The sequence below is a fragment of the Marmota flaviventris genome, chromosome 3 (genome assembly GCF_047511675.1).
Source record: "Marmota flaviventris isolate mMarFla1 chromosome 3, mMarFla1.hap1, whole genome shotgun sequence".
In the NCBI taxonomy this organism is placed as follows: domain Eukaryota; kingdom Metazoa; phylum Chordata; class Mammalia; order Rodentia; family Sciuridae; genus Marmota; species Marmota flaviventris.
The window spans coordinates 72,297,813-72,320,023 of record NC_092500.1 but is presented as its reverse complement, the minus strand read 5'-3'; the positions used below and the strand labels follow the sequence as shown (position 1 = coordinate 72,320,023).

Genomic DNA, 22,211 nt, shown 5'->3' with positions numbered 1-22,211 from the left:
TGCTGATGAAGAGAATAGAGAAAATTCAAATCACTAACATACGTGATAAAAAAGGAAATATCACAACAGACACTACAGAAATACAGAAGATAATTAGAAACTATTTTGAAAACCTGTACTCCAATAAAACAGAAAATATTGAAGGCATGGAAAAATTTCTAGTCATATAATTTGCCCAAATTAAATCAGGATGATATATACAATTTAAACAGATCAATTTCAAGTGATACAAAATAGCAGATGCCATCAAAAGTCTACCAACCAAGAAAAGCCCAGGTCTGGATGGATACACAGCCGAGTTCTACAAGACCTTTAAAGAAAACTAAGATCAATACTCTCCAATTTATTTCAGGAAATACAAAAAGAGGCAGGACTTCCAAACTCATTCTATGAGGCAAATATCATTCTGATTCCAAAACCAGGCAAAGACACATCAAAAAAAGAAAACTTCAGACCAATATCTCTAATGAACATAGATGCAAAAATCTTAATAAAATTCTGGCAAATCGAATACAAAAACATATCAAAAAGATTGTGCACTATGATCAAGTGGGTTTCATCACAGGGATGCAAGGTTCATTCAACATATGAAAATCAATAAATGTAATTCATCACATCAATAAACTTAAAGATAAGAATCATATGATCATCTCAATCGATGCAGAAAAAGCATTTGACAAAATACAGCACCTCTTTATGTTCAAAACACTAGAAAAACTAGAGATAACAGGAACATATCTCAACATCATAAAGGCTATCTATGCTAAGCCCCAGGCCAACATCATTCTAAATGGAGAAAATTTGAAAGCATTCCCTCTAAAAACTGGAACAAGACAGGGATACCCTCTTTCACCACTTCTATTTAACATAGTTCTTGAAACACTGGCCAGAGCAATTAGACACACAAAAGAAATTAAAGGGATACAGATAGAAAAAGAAGAACTCAAATTGGCACTATTTGCTGATGATATGATTCTATACCTAGAAGTCCCTAAAAGTTCTACCAGAAAACTTCCAGAACTAGTAAATGAATTCAGCGAAGTAGCAGGATATAAAATCAACACCCATAAATCAAAGGCATTTCTGTATATGAGTGACAAATCCTCAGAAAGGGAAATGAGGAAAAGTACCCCATTTATAATAGCCTCAAAACAAATAAAATACTTGTGAATCAACTTAGATGAAAGATTTATGTAACGAAAATTACAGAACCCTAAAGAAAGAAATCAAAGAAGACCTTAGAAGATGGAAAGATCTACCTTGCTCTTGGATAGGCAGAATCATATTATCAAAATGACCACACTACCAAAAGCACTATACAGATTTAATGCAATTCCGATCAAAATCTCAATGACATTCCTCATAAAAATAGAAAAAGTAGTCATGAAATTCATCTAGAAAAGTAAGAGACCCAGAATAGATAAAGCAATTCTTAGCAGGAAGAGTGAAACAGGTGGCATCACTATACCAGACCTTAACCTATAATACAGAGCAATAGTAACAAAAACAGCATGGTATTGGCACCAAAACAGACTGGTAGACCAATGGTACAAAATAGAGGACACAGAGACTAACCCACAAAACTACAATTATCTTATATTAGACAAAGGTGCCAAGAACATGCATTGGAGAAAAAATAGCCTCTTCAACAATTGGTGCTGGGAAACTGGAAATCCATATGCAACAAAATGAAATTAAACCCCTATCTCACCATGCACAAAACTCAACTCAAAATGGATCAAGGACTTAGGAATACAACCAGAGACTCTGAGTCTAACAGAAGAAAAAGTAGGCCCTAATCTCCATCATGTGTGATTAGGCCCCAACTCCCTTAATAAGACTCCTATAGCACAAGAATTAAAACTAAGAATCAATAAATGGGATGGACTCAAATTGAAAGTTTCTTCTCAACAAAAAAAAAACAATCTGTGAGGCGAAAAGAGAGCCTACATCTTTACCCCTCACACATCAGATAGAGCACTAATCACTAGGTCATATAAAGAATTCAAAAAACTAGACATCAAAAAACCAAAAACCCAATCAATAAATGGCCCAAGGACCGGAAGAGACACTTCTCAGAAGATGATATACAATCAGTCAACAAACACATGAAAAAATGTTCATCATCATTAGCAATTAGAGAAATGCAAATCAAAACCACTCTAAGATTTCATCTCACTCTAGTCAGAATGGCAGCTATTATGCATACAAACAACAATAACTGTTGGCGAGGATGTGGGGAAAAAGGTACACTCATACACTGTTGGTAGGACTGCAAACTGATGCAGCTAATATGGAAAGAAGTATGGAGATTTCTTCGAAAATTGGGAATGGAACCACCATTTGATCCAGCTATCCCTCTTCTCCGTCTATACCCAAAGGACTTAAAAACAGCATACTACAGGGACACAGCCACATCAATGTTTATAGCAGCACAATTCACAATAGCTAAATTGTGGAACCAACCTAGATGCCCTTCAATAGATGAATGGATAAAAAAAATGTGGCATATATACACAATGGAATATTACTCAGCAATAAAATAGAATAAAATCATGGCATTTGCAGGTAAATGGATGGAGTTAGAGAAGATAATGCTAAGTGAAGTTAGTCAATCCCAAAAAACCAAATGCCGAATGTTTTCTTTGATATAAGGAGGCTGATTCATAGTGAGATAGGGAGAGGCAGTATGAGAGGAATAGACAAACTCTAGAGAGGGCAGAAGGTGGGAGGGGAAGGAGAGGGGCATGGGGTATTTAATGATGGTTGAATGTGATGATCATTATTATCCAAAGTACATGTATAAAGACACGAATTGGTGTGAATATACTATGTATACAACCAGAGATACGGAAAATTGTGCTCTATATATGTAATAAGTATTGTAATGCATTGTGCTGTTATATATAAATAAAAAAAATTTCTGCCTATCAAAGAACATGAGAAGTCTTTCTCTTCTCTACTGTCTTCTTTAACTTTTCTTTAGTGTTCTATCATTTTCATTGTAGAGGTCCTTCACCAGCTTTGTTAATTTCCCAGTTTCCAGGTTTTTTGTTTTGTTTTTTTAGGTTATTATGAATGAGACAGCTTTCCTCATTTCTTTTTCAGCAGATTCATTATAGGAGAATAGGAAAGCAATTGATTGATGTATACTGATCTTATATCCTGAAACTTTATTGAATTCGTTTGTCAACTCTATAAGCCTTCTGGTGAAGTTTTCTCCATCTTCTAAATACAGGATCATGTCATTAGCAGAGATAAGTTGACCTCTTCTTTTCCTATTTGTGAATCCTTTTAATTTCCCTTTCTTGCCTGATTGCTCTGGCTAAAGTTTCAAGGACTATGTTGAATGGGAGTGGTGAGCGTGGGTATCCTTGTCAAGATCCCTTTACACACTCAAAGAGCATTTTCTGACAGTTATGTGTACAATATTTACTGTATTAGAAATTGAAACTGAGAGATGTTTTAGATATTAATTCATTTAAAATGATAATAATAAACCTACCACCCACTAGAATACATTACAGTCAGTAAAAATAAAAACTTCTAATTAAATTTAGTGAGAAGCATAGATTTGTTTTACATTTAAAAAAAAAAAATCACTTTAATACCAGGACCAATAAAAGACAATTGGATTTCCCCATATACTTCTGCACTGAATCTACTGTGGTATCACATAACTTTAAGCTTTTGGGAAAATGAGAGAAAATTAAAAAGACAAATATCAACTTAGTGGGAAATTAGTTTTGATCTCAGACTTAATGAAAAGGTCCTGGGGAGGACCAAAGATCCTGTAAGCACAAATTAAGAATCAGCCCACTTATACTGACTTATTATATGGGTGTCATTTATCATATGGGTGTTGAAGGAAGAATAATGACAAAGTTCCTAAACACCACTGATTTGTATTTGAAAAGTGAGATATTCAAGATGCTTCCTGAAGGAGTCCCTGTGGTGCTTTTTTGAATGGGACAGCATTTAGGCTAAAGCTGTTTCTCTCTGGTATATGCTTTTGGTTTTAAGAATCTCGTGACTTTTTCAAACCTCTAAACAAAATTAATCACTCCCCAGTGGCACTTATTACTGAATTAAATGGGTTAAAGTTAACAGCATAACTTTATTCAGGAAAATCAGATAAAAATTATTCCCAGTATAATGTCTCTCTTAAGATAACACAGTAAACAAAATAACAAGTTACAAAAGTTGCAGTTAAAAAAATACCAATTCATTTCAAAATATTTTTAATGATGGTTATATTATGTATACAACCATAGATATGAAAAATTGTGCTCTATATATGTAATAAGTATTGTAATGCATTCTGGTTTCTCTTTTATTTTTTAATCAGCAAATGTATTGAATATATTTAATGTGTACAATACGATGCTTTGAAATATACATACAATGTGGAATGGCTAAATTAGCATATGCATTACCTCATTTTAGTGTGTGTGGTGAGAACAATTAAAATCTAGTCTCAGCAATTTTCAAGTGTACAATACATTGTTGCTAACTATGGTCACCATGTTGTACAACAGGTTTTTGAACTTGTTTCTCATGTCCAACTGAAATTTTGTATTCCTTGACCAACATCCCCTGAACCCTCCATCCTTTTTCAGTTTCTGGTAACCACTATCCTACTCTCAACTTGTATGAGATCAACTTTTTTGGACTCCACATATGAGATCATGGCAGTACTTGTCTTTCTATGTTTAGCTTATTTCACTTAACATAATGTCCTCTAGAACCATCCATGTCTTCACAAATAACAAAACACTCTTCTTTTTAAAGGCACAATTGTATTCTACTGTATATACATACCATATTTTCTTATCTGTTCGTCTGCTGATGGACACTTACACCTTAGCTATTATAAATCCCTTAGCTATTATAAATATTTAGCTATTATAAATAGTGCTGCAATGAATGAGGGAATTCAGTTATCTTTCTGACATACTGATTTCATTTTCTTTGTAAATGCACCCAGTAGTGGAATTGCTGAATTATATGGTAGTATTTGTGTGTGTGTGTGTGTGTAAACTCCATGCTATTTTTCATAATGGTTAAACTAATTTACATTCCCATCGACAGTGTATAAGGGTTCTCTTTCTCCAGGTCTTCTCAAATACTTGTTATCTTTCATTTTTTATGATAGCCATCCTAAAAGGTGTGAAGTCATATTTCATTGTAATATTAATTTATGTTTCCCTGATGATCAGGATGTTAAATGTTTTCTGATAAGCTCATTGAACATTTGTTTTCTTTTAAGAAATGTTAACTAGAGCCCTTTGTCCACTTTGGAGAGGTGCTGGGGATTGAAGAGAAGCTATATCACCAGTCCTTTTTTAAATTATATTATTATTTTATTTTGAGACAGGATCTTGCTAAATTTCTGAGGCAGGTCTTGAATCTGCAATCTTCCTGCCTTAGCCACTTGAGTCACTGGGATTATAGGAGTGCATCACTGTACCTGGCCTTTGCCTATTTTAAAATTTAGTTATTTGCTTTCTTGATATGGGGTTGAGCTTTTATATATTTTAAATATTAATCCCCTATTAGATGCATAATTTGAAAATACTTTTTTCTATTCCATAAGCAAAAATTTCATTATGTTTTCTTCCTTTGCTGTGTTTAGAAGTTATCTCAAAGACTATTATGCCCTAAAATGCTTAAAATGCAAGCCCAATATGTGTTTGTCTGTGAACTTTAAAGAATATTTTAAAAGCATGTATTTATGTAACCACATCCAAGTTGCATGACAGTCTGAAAATAAAAATTTACAATATATTAACAAATAATATTATAACAAGACACAAATAAAGATGTGTATGTTTCCATTCACACAAAGTTTAAAAATGGGCTAACCTATACAATTTTATATGTAAATGAATATAGAGGAAGTGAAGCTATAAAGAAAAGGAAGAAAGTTATGATTAAAGCTGGAATAAAGATAACTTCAGTGGGTGGGGATTTGTTAGTAGGGAGGATTTATGAAGAATTTCTTGAATGCCAACAATGTTATATTAGACTTGTGGCCTCATAAAATAAGTTGGGGACTGTTCCACATTTTTCTAATCTCTAGAAGAGTTTGTATAGATTTGAATTCATCACTTTTGAATATTTAGTAGAACCAGTCATTAAAGTCATCCAGGCTTAAATTTTTCTATACAGAAAAATGTTAGGAAACTGGTTCATTTAATGGTTGTAAGATTATTCAATTGTAGTATATTTCGGTGACATAATATCATTAAATTACATTTTTAATGAGCTTTCCATTTTATCTAAATTTTGGCATAAAATTTCTTATCACATCCTGTCTACATGTGCTACTTTGAGGGGTTTTGACTTTTATTCCATTAATACTGAAACATTATGTAGCCTAAAAATAATTACAAGATCAGATTTTCTACTTTTAGAAAAATTACTGACATTAGTGTAGAAGATACACTGGCTAGAATAAAGAATAAAGACCACCCAGTTAGATAATTAGCACAATAATCTAAAGAAAAGAAGATATGAACATAGAAAATAGAGTCATCAAAAGCTTCACTATGAAATTCAAAGAGAATGCTCTTTGAACTCAGAATAAGTGTTCCCCTATGTGAAAACTGCTTTATTGTTTACATAGCATTAAAAAATGTAATTAAAATTAGGTTCCTCTTGAAAATCATGTGCAAAAAAAATCCATTTTATTATAACCTAAGGGGAATTATAACGGTTTTAATAGAATCTTCACCTTCCCTTTTTAGAAAAGAACACTAGTCTTTTATGACCGGGGTTTGGGGTGGAAACAATCAGTTAAGGTTAAACCCTATTGTAGTAAAAAGTTCAGAATCCTGACCTAACCAGTCTAAGAAAATGTCACTAAGGCTTACTGCAAAAAGGGTGCCTTAATATAAAAGCATAAAGAATTGAGTTCCTATCCCCTTACATTCTCAACCGGATCCTGATGCCCAAACACCTTCAGCTAAGAATTGACCAGCTCATTGATCTTTTCCCTTTTAAAACAACCAAATAGCTCTAATTTTGCCTTCATTGTTTAATTTTCCTCCTTATAACAGGGTTTTATTTCTACATTTGTGGCTGAGTTGGGTATTTATTAAGAACACTTGATTAAGAAGACTTAAAATTAAGAAGATAGTTTAATATCTTATAATTTTAATGTTTTCCAATGTCTACATTTAAATGATTTCATGGATATCCTGACTTCTTCCCATAATCAAAATATTTCTTTAGTAATAGAGAGTCCTGCCTCAAAGTCTCTGAGAAAATAAATTGCTTAAGAAGATTAGACTTATTTTCTTTACTTCGAGGCATTTCTGACAATCCACACTGAAATTACACAAGATTAACTCCATTAACATTATTTCCCATTCTTGAAACCAGTAGATATTTAGAAAGCAGCATTTGGACCGAATAGTTCAAAATATATTTTAAGAACATCTCAAACTTCTTAGTAATGCTAATACAAGCATCATTTAAGGATTAGAATAGGGTGCTGAGAGGACAAGCAACATATAGTGAGCCATAAAATATAAAGATGTTGCTTCTTTTTCTCTTTGTCATTTAGTCTGCATATTATATTTGCAAGTGTATTTCAAATCAAATGAAAAGCTATAGAATATAACACTATTATCCCCTCAAAAATAGGGCTATTATCTTGTATTTGTCTTTCTCACTGCAGATCATAGAGTGCCTTTAATTTAGGGTCATTCAAGTATTTGTAGACTATTATATTTGGTGCTGCTTAGTGGCCAAAAAAAAAAAGTGTAAAGCAGAAGGTTTAAAAAACCAGATTAAAATAGTTCCATAGACATCAGCTCTCCCTAAGATGGATGCTACCGGAAATGTGAAAACAAAAAATTCCTAATATAGGCATTAAATTTTAAACTAGAGTACTAAACTGTCATTGGCACTATTAAAAGGTATAATGCATAGATTCTCTCCCTGGCATTATTTGTTGGCATGGACTACCAGAACCACTCTGAATAAACACAATCATAATCCATCAATTCTTTTACCTTCTACTTTCTGAAACTCAAGTAGTCTTCAAGGTTTTTATTTACAGAATTAATACCCAACCATATTAGCCAGGCACACTGGCACACACCTGTAATCCCAGCTACTCAAGAGGCAGGAAGATTGCAAGTTCAAAGCCAGCCTCAGCAACTTAGAAAGACCCTGTTTCAAAATTTAAAAATTTAAAGGCCTGAGGATATGGCTTAGTGATTAAGTGTCTCTGGTACCAAAAAATTAAAATAAAATAAAATGCAAACATTTCAGAAGTTGAGAAAAAATGTCCCATTTTGCTGCCTTTTGAGCATTCCTTCAATCTCTTTTCCAACCTTTCATTAATACAAAAAAACTTTGCATTTAGTTATGCAGCGTTTCATGCTCTTTTTGGTCTCTTAATGGTTGTTTCCAGATGGAAAATGTTGGGAAACACTGCTAGATAGTTTGAATGAACTTCTGAATCTCCAGATTTAGAGATAGTCATTTCCAGTTATTTAAAAAAAAAAAACTTTCTGTGAAAGCTAATTTTAATGACTTCATGACAAAACACATTGATCTCAATGGAAAGTCATTAAATAAGAATTTTATAAGAGAGCACAAAGAAGTAATAACAACTCTAAGAACACTTGATGAAATTTACTGAGTTTTACTTGGTGCCAGACACTATTCTTAGTGCTTCACAGGATTTTCTAAAATGAATTCCTTATCAGTAAAAAAAAAAAATTTTTCCCCTCCGGGGATTGAACTCAGGGGCACTCAAACCCACTGAGCCACATCCCCAGCCCTATTTTCATTTTTATTTAGAGACCGGGTTTCAGTGAGTTGCTTAGTACCTCACCTTTGCTGGGGCTAGCTTTGAATTTGCGATCCTCCTGTCTCAGCCTCCCAAGCTGCCACCGGTGGTTTTTATCAGTAAAATTTTAAGATATGGTACATGTGATCATTAGTACCTCTATTCATAATTTTATTTTATTTTAATTTTTTGGTACCAGAGGTGCTTAATCACTAAGCCATATCCTCAGGCCTTTTAATTTTTTAAATTTTGATCAGAGGTACCTCTATTCATAGTATTGGAGCCCATGTCTGAATTAAAAGTTCTCAACTACACCAGTATTTCTTAAACTTTAATCATTCACATATTATCATCATAATTACTGCTATATTTTCACTGTTATTTACTGAATACCCTTCAATTGATTCTCCCTCTTTAAAATTAAATTTAGTTTTAAAGGAAATACAGTATTATCACATAGACTAGACACCAAAATTGTTTGCCATAAATACACATTAAGTGGAAAAATACATTCAATAAAACAAAGCAATCTTACTAAATTCTAGTTAGATATTGCAGGCTGCTGATATTCCTGAGCATAAGATCCTAGATGTTTCTGCTAAAAAAAAAAATAAATAAATCAGCAAGCATTACTAATATATGTAAATTAGTATCAATCAGGTTTAAGCAGAAAAATTGATGAGAGGACTAAAAGAGAATTCCAACTTCCTTGCTATGCTTTTTCAACGATATTTAACTTGGACTAGGTACTATCTAAAATAACGTCCTAGGACCTATATGGTTTTGCATTTCACTACAAAACAAATCCCAAAATATTCTGCAAAATATTCCAAAATGATTTGGAAATTTCCTGGAGGATCTCTTTTATTTCTATTTTAGTTATGAATCTCAAAAGAAATCTTGTTTCAAGACACACTCCAATATGCCTATTAACTAGTGGTAGGCAATATCAAGCTAGCAGAAATGAACTTATCTAAAAACTCTGTCTTCAGAAGGCAAATATTGAGTAGATGAAATAGTACTGATCTATGAAGCATAATCAAATTCAACTATATACTACCTTCTTTGACCTTAAATAGGTCCATAACACTCAGATATGTTTCTAATCCACAAAAAAGAGGGAAGGGGGATGCTACCTCCCCATAGGGTGGGTATATGGACAAAATGAGACAAACTTGCATAACAGACACTCAATACATGACAACTGGATCAAAAGTTACATGTAACCTTTAGTTTTTTCCAACTGACAAAACATCCAGGTGTTTTTATCTTAATAAAAAGAACTCAAAATTGTTTCCCTGTAATAATCTATAGAAACTATTATTCAGTTTCAAATACAACCTTGAAAACTGAAACTAAATTAAAGGTCATGCTCATGAAGATCTGAAATATCCCATAAAAAGTATAAAAACCTGGGTGACTGGTCATCAGTTAGTCCAAAGTACAATAATATAATTCCTAAACTGAAAAAAAAAAATTATCAAGGCAAACATTATTGGTACATAAAAATGATTTCCCACATGAATAATATCTAAATATATTTTATAGTGGCTTAAAATAAACTAAGTCATTCTTTCTTCCTTCATGTATGGCTGAAATATTTACTAAATAAATAAATAAGATAGCTAAAATTACAGTGCCATCTAGAGGCAAAGTAAATAAGATGGCAAATTTTATTCCTTTCATACTCAACATTTACAAGAAAATTTTTTTTAAATATTTTTCCTTGTTGATAGAACTTTACTTTTATTTATTTATATGTGGTGCTGAGAATCAAACCCAGTGCTTCACATATACTAGGAAAGCGCTCCACCACTGAGCTACAACCCCAACCCCAGATTTTTGTAATTTATACACTCATTTTCTAATTCCATTTACAGAATATAACTTATGAAATAAAGTTAAAACATTTTTTTCCTAATAAAAAAATTTTACTACCTGAAGAACATCATTTCATTCTCAATAAACAAACTCTGAAGGCAATTTAAAAAAAAACAACAGTGCTATAATATCCAATTATTTTGTTTTGAGATTTATTTATTGGCAAGTTATAAAATTCCAAAAACAGTAACTTTTCAGTATTAAAAAAAAAAAAAACACTTCATCATCTTAAACGAACATTTTCTTTTATTTTTTCTCTTTCAAGCTTGCACCTTAAGACATTTATTTATAATAACTTAAATGTTTGTTAGGCACTTCTTATATTAGTTAGTACTCTTGAAATCCTCACACAAATCCTATGCACTGAGTAAAGTCTATATTAACATTCCTATTACAAATGTTGAAACTGAAGCTCAGAAACTTAAGTATCTTACCCAACGCTATAACTAGCAGAGCCAGGGTTCAAACTGGGGGAGTTTGTCTCCAATATTTGTGCTTTTAATCACCATGCCAACATGCCTCTCATTTGTAAGTTACTTACTTACATTTGTAGCATCTTTTAGGGGAGCAATAGTTTCTAATGTTACTAAATCCTTCATCATGATTTTTAATAACTACATGTTTGCCATCAATTTGTATATCTCATTTTATTTATATTGGTTATTTAATGCAGTCATTGAAATTATTTCTGATTTCTTTTACCATATAGAACAATACTGCAACAAGCAAATTTTGCACTGCAAAGAATTTTTTCCCTTCTTTTGAATTTTCTTATGCTGACTTTCCCTAAATGGATAGACTGACTTAAGTAGATAAAAGTGACTTGTTATTAATATATAATGATCCATACTGTTTTCCAGACTTCATCATGATATAATGCAATGAAAGGATGCTCAGATCTTCTCTTTTCAATTAAAACATATCTGTTCTTCTCCCCAAAACACAATTTAACTGACAAAAAGTCATTAGGATTGATACTATATTTATAGCAGCACAATTTACAATAGCGAAACTGTAGAACCAACCTAGATACCCTTCAGTAGATGAATGGATTAAAAAAATGTGGCATATATACACAATGAAATATTACTCAGCAATAAAAGAGAATAAAATCATGGCAATTGAAGGTAAATGGATGGAGTTAGAGAAGATATGCTAAGTGAAGTTAGCCAATCCTAAAAAAACAAATGCCAAATGTTTTCTCTGATATAAAAGGAGGTTGATTCATAGTGGGTGAGGGAGAGGGAACATGGGAGGAATAGACCAAATCTAGATAGGGTAGAGGGGTGGGAGGGAAGGGAAGGCGCATGGGGCTAGAAATGATGGTAGAATGTGACGAACATTATTATCCAAAGTGTATGTATGAAGACACTAATTGGTGTGAATATACTTTGTAAACAACCAGAGATATGAAAAATTGTGCTCTATATGTGTAATAAGAATTGTAATGTATTCCACTGTCATATATAAATAAAATAATTTTTAAAAAAGAATGATTCATGATGTGAGACAGTGAAATCAACAAACATTAAGTTTTTGAAATGGGCAAAATGCTTTCTTCTTTTAGCAACAGAAAAAGTAAAAATAATCCTCTTACTTATCACTTATGAAGATGACATTGTCTTGATTCTCAAAAAAGAATCAAATTCATTGGTAATTTATCAGAGCTGGATCTAAGTAGAGATCTGACTCTAAAGTCTGTATTTTAGATAATAACCCCAAAAGCTAGGGATCAATACATGTGGGGATATAAAAATTATATGAAAATATTTATTTCAAGTTTTATCAATTATTTGTTTCATAAAGGGGTAATAAATAACCTGGGATAGCTATTATAAAGAAGGATAACGATATTTTCCTCATATGTAGCTATAAACAATAATTTCAAAAACAGAAAAGGATGATATTTTTTAAAAAATATTTTTAGTTGTAGATGGATACAATACTTTTTATTTTATTTATTTATATGCGGTGCTGAGGATTGAACCCAGGGCCTCATACGTGCTAGGCAAGTGCTCTACCACTGAGCTACAACCCCAGCCCATGATGACATTATTAATTAGCAAAATGCTTCATCTGTTTCTCTCCAAACATAAATGATTTCAATGCAATCTAGTTTCACCTGTGTTCTAAGCAAGGAGCTAGAGGATATGAATACTATTTCACAATTTTTATCTTAAGTGTTAGCTTACAGCAATATATGGTATTAACAGTTTAAAACAATTGGCACCTTTATGACATAGAATAAAGTTCACTGAAGCATGATAAAATAGAAACAACATAGGCTTTCACACAGACCTTAAATTCAGACCCTGACACTTACTTGCTATATGCCCCCTGGAACTTTAAAGCATCAAATTCCCCAACTTCTCAGGATGCTGTGAAAAATCAAAGGAGACAACAATTACGAAGCTCCTAGCATATGGTAGACAGTCACGAAATTTTAGCTACTTTTCCTTCAATGACTGGCACACACACAATTAATCAAGGATATCAGTTTTGTTTTTTTTTATTTAAGGGTATCAGTTTTAAATGTCATACTTCATTACTTCCCTCAGACAAACTGTGGCATAACATGAAGCATCAAGATTAAAAGAGATCAAAAGAGATAAAGTTGATTCATCGATGTGGGAACCTTCCATTTTGACATCATGATCTCCCATTAGTTGGTATGAGAGATTATGGGCATGTTTCAAAATCTGTCTATAGCATCCTGGTACGTTCAGTTTCAGAGTAGGTACTTTAAACCTACATGTCTGTAGTCCATCTCTGCTAAGTGTTTCCTGGTACCATTGCCCTACTTGATTCTTTGGGTACTGAATATTGTATCCAAGTACGGGAAGAACCACCTGTGAATGGGAAAAAAAAATACATGAAACAGCCTTCAGAAAGATGTATGTATGATCATATTTTACTTTTATGACTGGGACCTACATCTGTAAAAAACAGTTCAAGATGTGTGGTGTATATGTGTGTGTGTGTGTGTGTGTGTGTGTGTGTGTAAATATGCACACTATAGTCAGCCAACAACATGCTTTGGACACTAAACTACAATATTTTTAATGCCACCAAGTAAAGAAAAAAGCAAACTTTTTTGTGAGTCCCAAATAAAGGACTCACAATAACTAAGGTGATTCCATTTACCAAGATGTGATTCTATTTATATGACATTCTTTCAAAAGCAATACCATTTGACAGAAAATAAATAAGTGGTTGCCAGGGGTTGTAGATGGGAGTGGAGGTTAACTATAAAAGTACATGGGGGCCGGCTGCAGTGGCATATGCCTGTAAACCCAGTGGCTCCTGAGGCTGAGGCAGGAGGATCTTGAGTTCAAAGCCAGCACAGCAACTCAGTGAGACTCAATCTCTAAATAAAATACAAATAAGGGCTGGAGATGTGTCAGTGGGTAAGCACCCCTGGGTTCAATCCCAATGCTAAAAATAAGTACATAGGGAAATTTGGGTAAGAGATGAAACTATTCTTTATATTTATTTTTATGACAGTCACATGACTTTATATGCTTATAAAACATGTAGAACTGTAAAGTGAACTTATACATAAATTATAACCTAATTTAAAAGTTTTTAAAAATTTCTCTAAAGCAGGGGGAACTGGTCAACATTCTGTCTTTAGGGAACAAGGTTTACAGTTAGATTTTAGTGACCGTGTTTTTTAAGCAAGTTTACCTGGTGTATTGTATATGTGTTAGCTGATTCCTCTTCTTCTGTCACCAGATGAACCTATTTAAAATATTTATATATATGAATAACTCCCAAATGTTAAAATTACCTCAAATTTCTCTAACTATTGCGTATAATTTGATTCCTATACTGAATATGCAAACAAACAAGATCTTTTCATAATTTGTCTCTGGAGACATAGACTACATAAAAACTAGAATATTTCTTCCTGCTTTAACTATTAATAACTAAAGTTGGAAAACAAGGAGAATGGTGGGTTAATCTGAACCAACAATCTTTTCCTGATTTATAAGTTGTTTTTTATTATGGTGAATCAAAACTCTGTTTCTGTAAAACAAACCCCTCTAATGCCACCAACCTCTGTCCCCAACAAATATCATAATACTCTATGCTGGTGTGGTGTTTGTCAACATTTGTTTCATAGAATAGTAATAAGTGTCACAGAGAGGAGGAAAAAAAAAAAAGATGTACATGATGAATTCATTTTGAAAATTATTGCTATCAACATTTAATATATAATATATATCATATAATATAGTGTCTACATCCCAAGTCTACTTACCCACTGAGCCACATTCCAAGCCCTTTTTTGCATTTTATTTAGATACAGAGTCTCACTGAATTGCTTAGTGCCTGCCTCGCTAAGTTGCTAAGGCTGGCTTTGAACTTGTGATCCTCCTATACAATTCTGATTTCTCTTCTATATAAAAGTTCAAGTATAAAGGCAGCTATCATCTTGGATTTAAAGCATTCTGATATTTCCAAAATATCACATTAAAAGGATTAAAAGCATTCTGATATTTCTAGAGCAGACATCATATAATATGCTATCTACAACCCAGGTCTACTTGCTTTCCCCTCAATTTTTCCTACTCATCAGAAATTCCCCTCCTCTTTTCTCATTTTAAGTTTTTTTGTTCAATTATTGGTAAACAGCCACTTTTAACAACACTCAGAAATGATATAAAGTTCTAATGCCGAGATGTGATCTGACCAAAATACAAGGGGTAGACAAATGATATAGGACTATGATCTTTCTTGAATCAAAACTTCTAGCTTTCTGTCTTCCATAGATTCATACACATAAGTATAATCTGTCTTCCATAGATCCATAGGCATATTAAATAACAAAACAGATACAGTTGTTAATCTAGTAACCCATCAAAAGAGGAAATGAGATTAGTCCCCTATAGTTTTTAATTACAGAAGTATAATATTGCATGCCCAATTATGCCATTTTTAGCAATCTTGTTCCTTTTCATCTTCATATTTTATAGTTTACCTCCTGTCATGCCTTTTCTTTTTTTTCTAAAGAGAGAGAGAGAGAGAGAAAAAAAAAAAATTTTTTTTTATATTTATTTTTTAGTTTTCGGCGGACACAACATCTTTGTTTGGATGCGGTGCTGAGGATCGAACCTGGGCCGCACGCATGCCAGGCGAGCGCGCTACCACTTGAGCCACATCCCCAGCCCCCTGTCATGCCTTTTCTTCTGTCAGTGCTAATAAAATATAATCAATAAGATTTAAAATATATAGTCTCTTTTTTCTGTTAGCAAAAGGAAATTCTGCAATTTTTCCAGCTCCAAAAAGAAGAATAGATACAATTCTGATCACAAAACTATCCTTGCAAATGTTATTTTGAATTAAAAAATAATGACTTAAGTAGATCAGCTTTCTCAAGTTTTTTTTTTTATTTCTGATTTTTAATTATTTTTCTGATTTTTAATTATTTATCAGAAGATCACTTGCATATCTTTGCCCACATGATGTAACTACAAAACCTATAAAATTGCTAAATTTCTTTTACCACAGTTTGAGAGTCTGTTTCAATCAAATAGCCATTCTTAGTAATAAGTGCTGTCCCCTGGTGATCACTTTCTTACCTAAATATTTATAAACCATCCATTTAATGAAACAGTGAAGCACACATCTGTTGTCTGGCTTGTACAACCTTTACTTCCACTTTTCTGTACTAGCACCCTCATTTTCCAGGGGATCTTCTTCCAATTCTCAGACACACATTAGGTGGCATGGTCCCAGGAACACAGACTTAGTCAGATATTCCAGTCTACATTAATTTGTTTGGTATGGACACGTGACCCAGGCCAGGCCATTCCTAACCACTAAGATTCAATTCCATGACTCCTGTACACATTGTTGGAAAAGAAAAGCCTCTTTCCTGCAGGAAAATGAATAGAGTTACGAGAAGTAAGCCTAGAGTTTCTAATAACTATCTTGCCGTCAAAAACATATGCCAGGAAGAAAAGACATATTATTTAGAACACTGCTTAAGTCCCTGGATATAGCTGCATCTGAATCAATCATAACTTTCAGTCATAAGGATAAATAAGTTCCTGGTGATTTTTCCTTAAATTAGTTTTACTTGAAACTAAAACACACATCTAGAATTTGTCATTAACTTAAATAATGCTTCCTTTATACAGAGTTTAGATCTATCTTTCCTTAATTTTTGAAAAATCAGGCCCCACAATCTAGTTCTTGATGCTGGCCCCTTTTTTATCTTCATGTAGTAGAGACCAATCTGGGTTAGGAGTCAAGAAGCAGGGTCTTTCTAGTTCTGTTACTTGTGTGACTCTGGATCTTAATTCTTATCTATAAAAAACAGTCTCACAGGTAATCCCAGAGGCTCAGAAGGCTGAGGCAGAAGGATCGTGAGTTCAAAGCCAGCCTCAGCAACTTAGCAAGGTCCTAAGTAACTCAGTGAGTTAATATCTCTAAATTAATAAAAAAAAAAAGGGGGGGGATGGGAATGTGGCTCAGTGGTTAAGCACTCCTGGGTTCAATCCCTAGTACCCTCCCCACAAAAAAAAATAGTCTCTAAAGTCTTTTTCTTCTTTAAAATTCAATTGCTCATATGATGTAATATATAAGCACTGCTCAAATCCTTTAAAACTTATTTGGGAGACTGATTTAAGATAATGCTGGAAAACAATCATTTATTCCTTTTTTATTACAATATTATAAAATAAATTTTCGCACATAATTTATGGAATCTAGTTTCATAATTTAGTTAAAACCCACAGAGATAACATACTACTTGAACAGAGAAAAAAATGAAAGGATCAACTTTTATGATATAAATAGTTATAATTTCATTAATGTAAATGTCATTAAAACATTGTTAATCTAACCACTATGGAAAACAGTATGGAGATTCCTCAGAAAACTTGGAATGGAACCACCATTTGACCCAGTTATCCCATTCCTCAGTTTATACCCAAAGGACTTAAAATTAGCACACTACAGTGACACAGCCACATAAATGTTTATAGCAGCTCAATTCACAATAGCTAAGATATGAAACCAAGTTAGATGCTCTCCAACAGATGAATGGATAAAGAAAATGTTGTACATATACACAATGGAATATTACTCAGCCTTAAAGAAAAATGAAATATGGCATTTGCAAGTAAATGGATGAAGCTGGAGAAAAATCATGCTAAGTGAAATAAGCCAATCCCCCAAAACCAAAGGCTTATAAAATGTTCTCTCTGATAAGTGCATGCTTATCCATAATTGGGATGGGGGTAGAAGAGAATGAAGGAACTTTAGATTGTGTAGAAGGGAGTGAGGTGTGGGGAGGGGATGTAGGAATGGGAAGGATGGTGGAATGAGATGGACATTATTACCCTACATACATGTATGATTACACTACTGGTGAGACTCTGCACCATATACAGCCAGAGGAATGAGAAGTTGTGCTCCATTTGTATACAATGTGTCAAAAATGCATTCTACTGTCATGTATAACTAATTAGAACAAATTAAAAAATTTTTTTAAAATGTTGCTCTGAAATAAAAAACATTGTTAGGAGGAAAAAAGGCAGTTATGAAATCATATTTACATAAAATCACATTTATAGAAAAGAAACATAATATTACATATTCTGTATATCATGATTATAAAACTTACTTTTCTTTTGACATTTTAAGTTTTGTGCTTCTAAGCCTTGCCTTTTCTTTTCTCAATGTTAACTAATGGAATAAAACCCCACTTTCTGTGGATATTTATGTAAAAGCATGGAGAAAAATCTAGAAAGTCAAACGCCAATCAACAGAGGTTGATTTTCCAGAGACAAGGAGGGAATCAAATTAAGGTAGCTAAAGGAATGAAGCCCCAACTGCTATGTTTTGACTTTAATTTTTCTTGTTTTGTGCATTGCCCATGTGATTTTTTTTTAAAGTCAATTCTTTAAAGGAAGTTTTAAATGGCACCATGCACCATTCTCACTCCATACCACTTACTATTTTTATTTTTCCATTTTCTTTTTTTTTAATATTTATTTAGTTGTAAATGAACACACAGTATCTTTATTCATTTTTATGTGGTGCTGGGGATTGAACCCAGTGCCTCACACATGCGAGGCAAGCACTTTACCACTGAGCCACATCCTCAACCCCAATATTTTTCCATTTTCTAACTTGTTAATCCTCAATTGACAGAGAATAGAAGCAGATGATCAAGACTAAGTAAAAATAAATAAAAAGTATGCTTAGTTTGAAAGTGTTTCCAAAATCAGAGGTTCTGAAAATTAATGTCCCTGATATGATAATTAAATCTCCTTGATGAATGATACTTACTTTAGTACTTGGAAAATGCTCATCAACATCTTCATCCAAACAGACCAAATCACCCTCCACTACTCTTGATCCATAGGTTTCAAGTCGGTAAGACGCTGCCTCGTTCCAAATTTTGCTGCTATATGCATGAATATAGAATAAGCGCATGGAATGGGGAAAAGAGAACCATGCCTGGATACAACCCTCCTCTGTCATGCCAAAGCGATGTAATGCCTCCAACAACGCTCTCTCTCGAACTTTGAATTCAGGCATCAATGAAAGTGTGCCTTTAGCATCCTCTGAAATGAAAAGCAAATCAGATAGCCACTTTTATTTAAAAGCCACTATGGAGATTTTTCTTATGCTGTCTAAATGAGAGGCAGTCAACATATATATGAAGAAGACTTTTTTATTTGTTCGTTTTAGTTATATATAACATTACAATGTATTTTAATATATTATCCATACATAGAGTATAACTTCCCATTCTTGTGGTTGTACATGATGTGGAGTTACACTAGGTGTGAATTCATACATGAACAAAGGAAAATTATGTCCAATTCATTCTACTGTTTTTCCCATTCCCATACCACCTCCCTTTCCCTCCAACCCACCCTGTCCCAATCCGGTGAACCTCCACTCCTTCCTCCTGGCACCCTGCCTATTGTGAGTCAGCATCCACATATCAGAGAGAATATTTGGCCTTTCATTTTTGGAAATTGGCTTATTTCACTTAGATGATAGTCTACCATTCCATCCATTTACCAGCAAATGCCATAATTTCATTCTTCTTTAAGGATGAGTAATATTCCATTGTGTATATGTAACACATTTTCTTTATCCATTCATCTACTGAAGGACACCTAGGTTGGTTCCATACCTTAGTTATTGAGAACTGAGCTGCTATAAACACTAATGTGGCCTCATCACTACAATATGTTGAGTTTAATTCCTTTGGATATATACCTAGGAGTGGGATAACTGGGTCAAATGGTGGTTCCATTGAAGGTGTTCTCAGGACTCTCCATACTGCTTTCCAGAGTGGTTGCACCAAATTGCAGTCCCACCAGCAATGTATAAGTATACCTTTCTCCTCACATCCTCACCAACATTTACTATTACTTGTATTCTTGATAATTGCCATTCTGACTGGAGTGAGATGAAATCTCAGTGTTGTTTTAATTTGCATTTTTCTAATTGCTAGTGATATTAAACTTTTTTTCATATATTTATTGACCGTTCATATTTCTTCTTCTCTGAAGTGTCTGTTCAATTCCTTTGCCCACTTATTGATTGGGTTATTTAAATTTTTTTGGTGTTAAGTTTTTTGAGTTTTTTATGTATCTTGGAGATTAATGCTGTATCTGAGGTACAGGTGGCAAAGATTTTCTCCCACTCTGTAGACTGTTTCTGTTCTTGATTGTTTCCTTTGGAGTGAAGAAGTTTTTTAGTTTGATACCATCCCATTTATTGATTCTTGATTTTATTTCTTGCACTTTAGGTGTCTTGTTGAGGAATTCAATTCCTAAGGCGACATGATGGAGATTTGGGCCCACTTTTTTTTTTGTACTGGGAATTGAACTCAGAGGCACTCAACCACTGAGTCACATCTTCAGCCCAATTTTGTATTTTATTTAGAGACAGATTCTCATTGAGTTGCTCAGCACCTCGCTTTTGCTGAGGCTGGCTTTTGAACTCAAAATCCTCCTGCCTCGGCCTTCAGAGCTGCTGGAATTAAAGGTGTATACCATCGCGCCTGGCTGGGCGGACTTTTGTTAAGACGATTTTTAACACTATCAGTTAAACCTAGCTATCCTTAAGACATTCATTGTATTGCCCTTCCTTTTACTTTCCTTGCTTTAAAAAAAAAAAAAAAAAAAAATGAAAAAATTCCAACATCAACATCAGTAACAGCTTGCCAGAATTCCTTCCTTTAGAATAGAGCTAAACTAACTTGCAGGTTATTCAGAAGACTGCCAAACAAACAGTAATAACAACAAATATTCCCAAGAATTAAATAAGCTTCTGAGCCAGTAGGAACTAGAGATTTTAAAGAGTTATTTTGGACATATACACAGAATTTTGGGAGTAAGAAAGGATTGAGACCTGGATCCTTTCAGTATACTATTAGGCCTCACTAATGAGACACTTTTTTAAAGCATAGATTACTAAGCACTACTGTAAAGATGCTCATTCAGGTAGGGCCTTATAATTGACATTTTAATAAATACACAAAGTGTTTCTCATGCACATTAAAGTTTAAGAATTATTGATATGAGAAAATTATCTTCACAGTCTCTATATCTATAGTAAGGTATAAACAAATAAGTCACCTTGAAATGTCTTTTATTATTACTTAGATTATTCATAAAGTCAAAAATATTCATACTATTTATATATTATGGTGTGACACAAAAATATTTCTCTTCTGTGAATAATTATCTATATTAATATGTATATGATTAAAAATAATGACTAGAGATTTGAAAACTGATGTCTTTTATTTCAATGTAAGTGAAATTTAGTACAAACAGGTATGTTGATTGGGTATTTGAATGAACCTGAAATGGTATGGTTGCTTTGGTTATTTTTTAAGTACAAGTACTATTTGTTCAGTATGGAGTATATGCCAGCCACTATTTTAAGGGTATCATTTAAATCTCTTAACATCTTTTAGGTAACATTATTAGCTAAAATTTACAGACAAGAAAACAAAAACAATGGAGTTAAATGGCCTGCACAAGATCACACAGGTGGAAAGTACTTAAGTGAAGAGTGAAGTCCATGCCTTTTGACTGCAGCCTCACTCATTGCCACTTTTCTTCACTGCAGCCTATTAAGAGTTTTATGTATACACCATAACATTAATCTAAAATTATGAAGGCTGAGAATCAGGAATATTTTACAACTAGATCAAAAACAATGCATAAAGTATTAAATATCAAAAATGAACTTTTAATTAGATTATGTTTCAATTCTTCACTGATTCTAATGAATTACACTGCCATCAGTACCATTTAAAATTTGGACCTCTTCTCTGCAGAGGATTTCAGCTTAGAAAAACAAAAATACCATCTTATATTATATATCAGTATGGCTATGTATGGGATAAAGAAACTAACATACCAGTTTGAAGAAAATATTTCTTTGCTCTATTTACAGGATCATCCAAGTCTTCTGGTGTAAGAAATAATTTTATGGCCTTCACCTTGAAAAAATGAAACAAACAAATATATATTTA

At 33.1% G+C, this 22,211-nt stretch overlaps 1 protein-coding gene across 5 annotated transcripts in view; it reads right to left on the bottom strand.

The window, feature by feature from the left end:
* Positions 1 to 13,171: 13,171 nt before the first annotated feature.
* The window catches only part of Pus7l (pseudouridine synthase 7 like), a 29,746-nt gene continuing 20,706 nt past the window's right edge, over positions 13,172 to 22,211 (bottom strand). For all 5 annotated transcript variants that reach the window (XM_071609949.1, XM_027934145.3, XM_027934147.3 and 2 more), the window contains exons 6-9: positions 22,097 to 22,178; positions 18,992 to 19,269; positions 14,375 to 14,428; positions 13,172 to 13,536 (exon numbers count right to left, since the gene is read on the bottom strand). In XM_071609949.1, the coding sequence (XP_071466050.1) occupies positions 13,216 to 13,536; positions 14,375 to 14,428; positions 18,992 to 19,269; positions 22,097 to 22,178 (735 nt within the window). In that variant the 3' untranslated portion in view covers positions 13,172 to 13,215. The remainder of the gene's footprint in view (positions 13,537 to 14,374; positions 14,429 to 18,991; positions 19,270 to 22,096; positions 22,179 to 22,211) is intronic.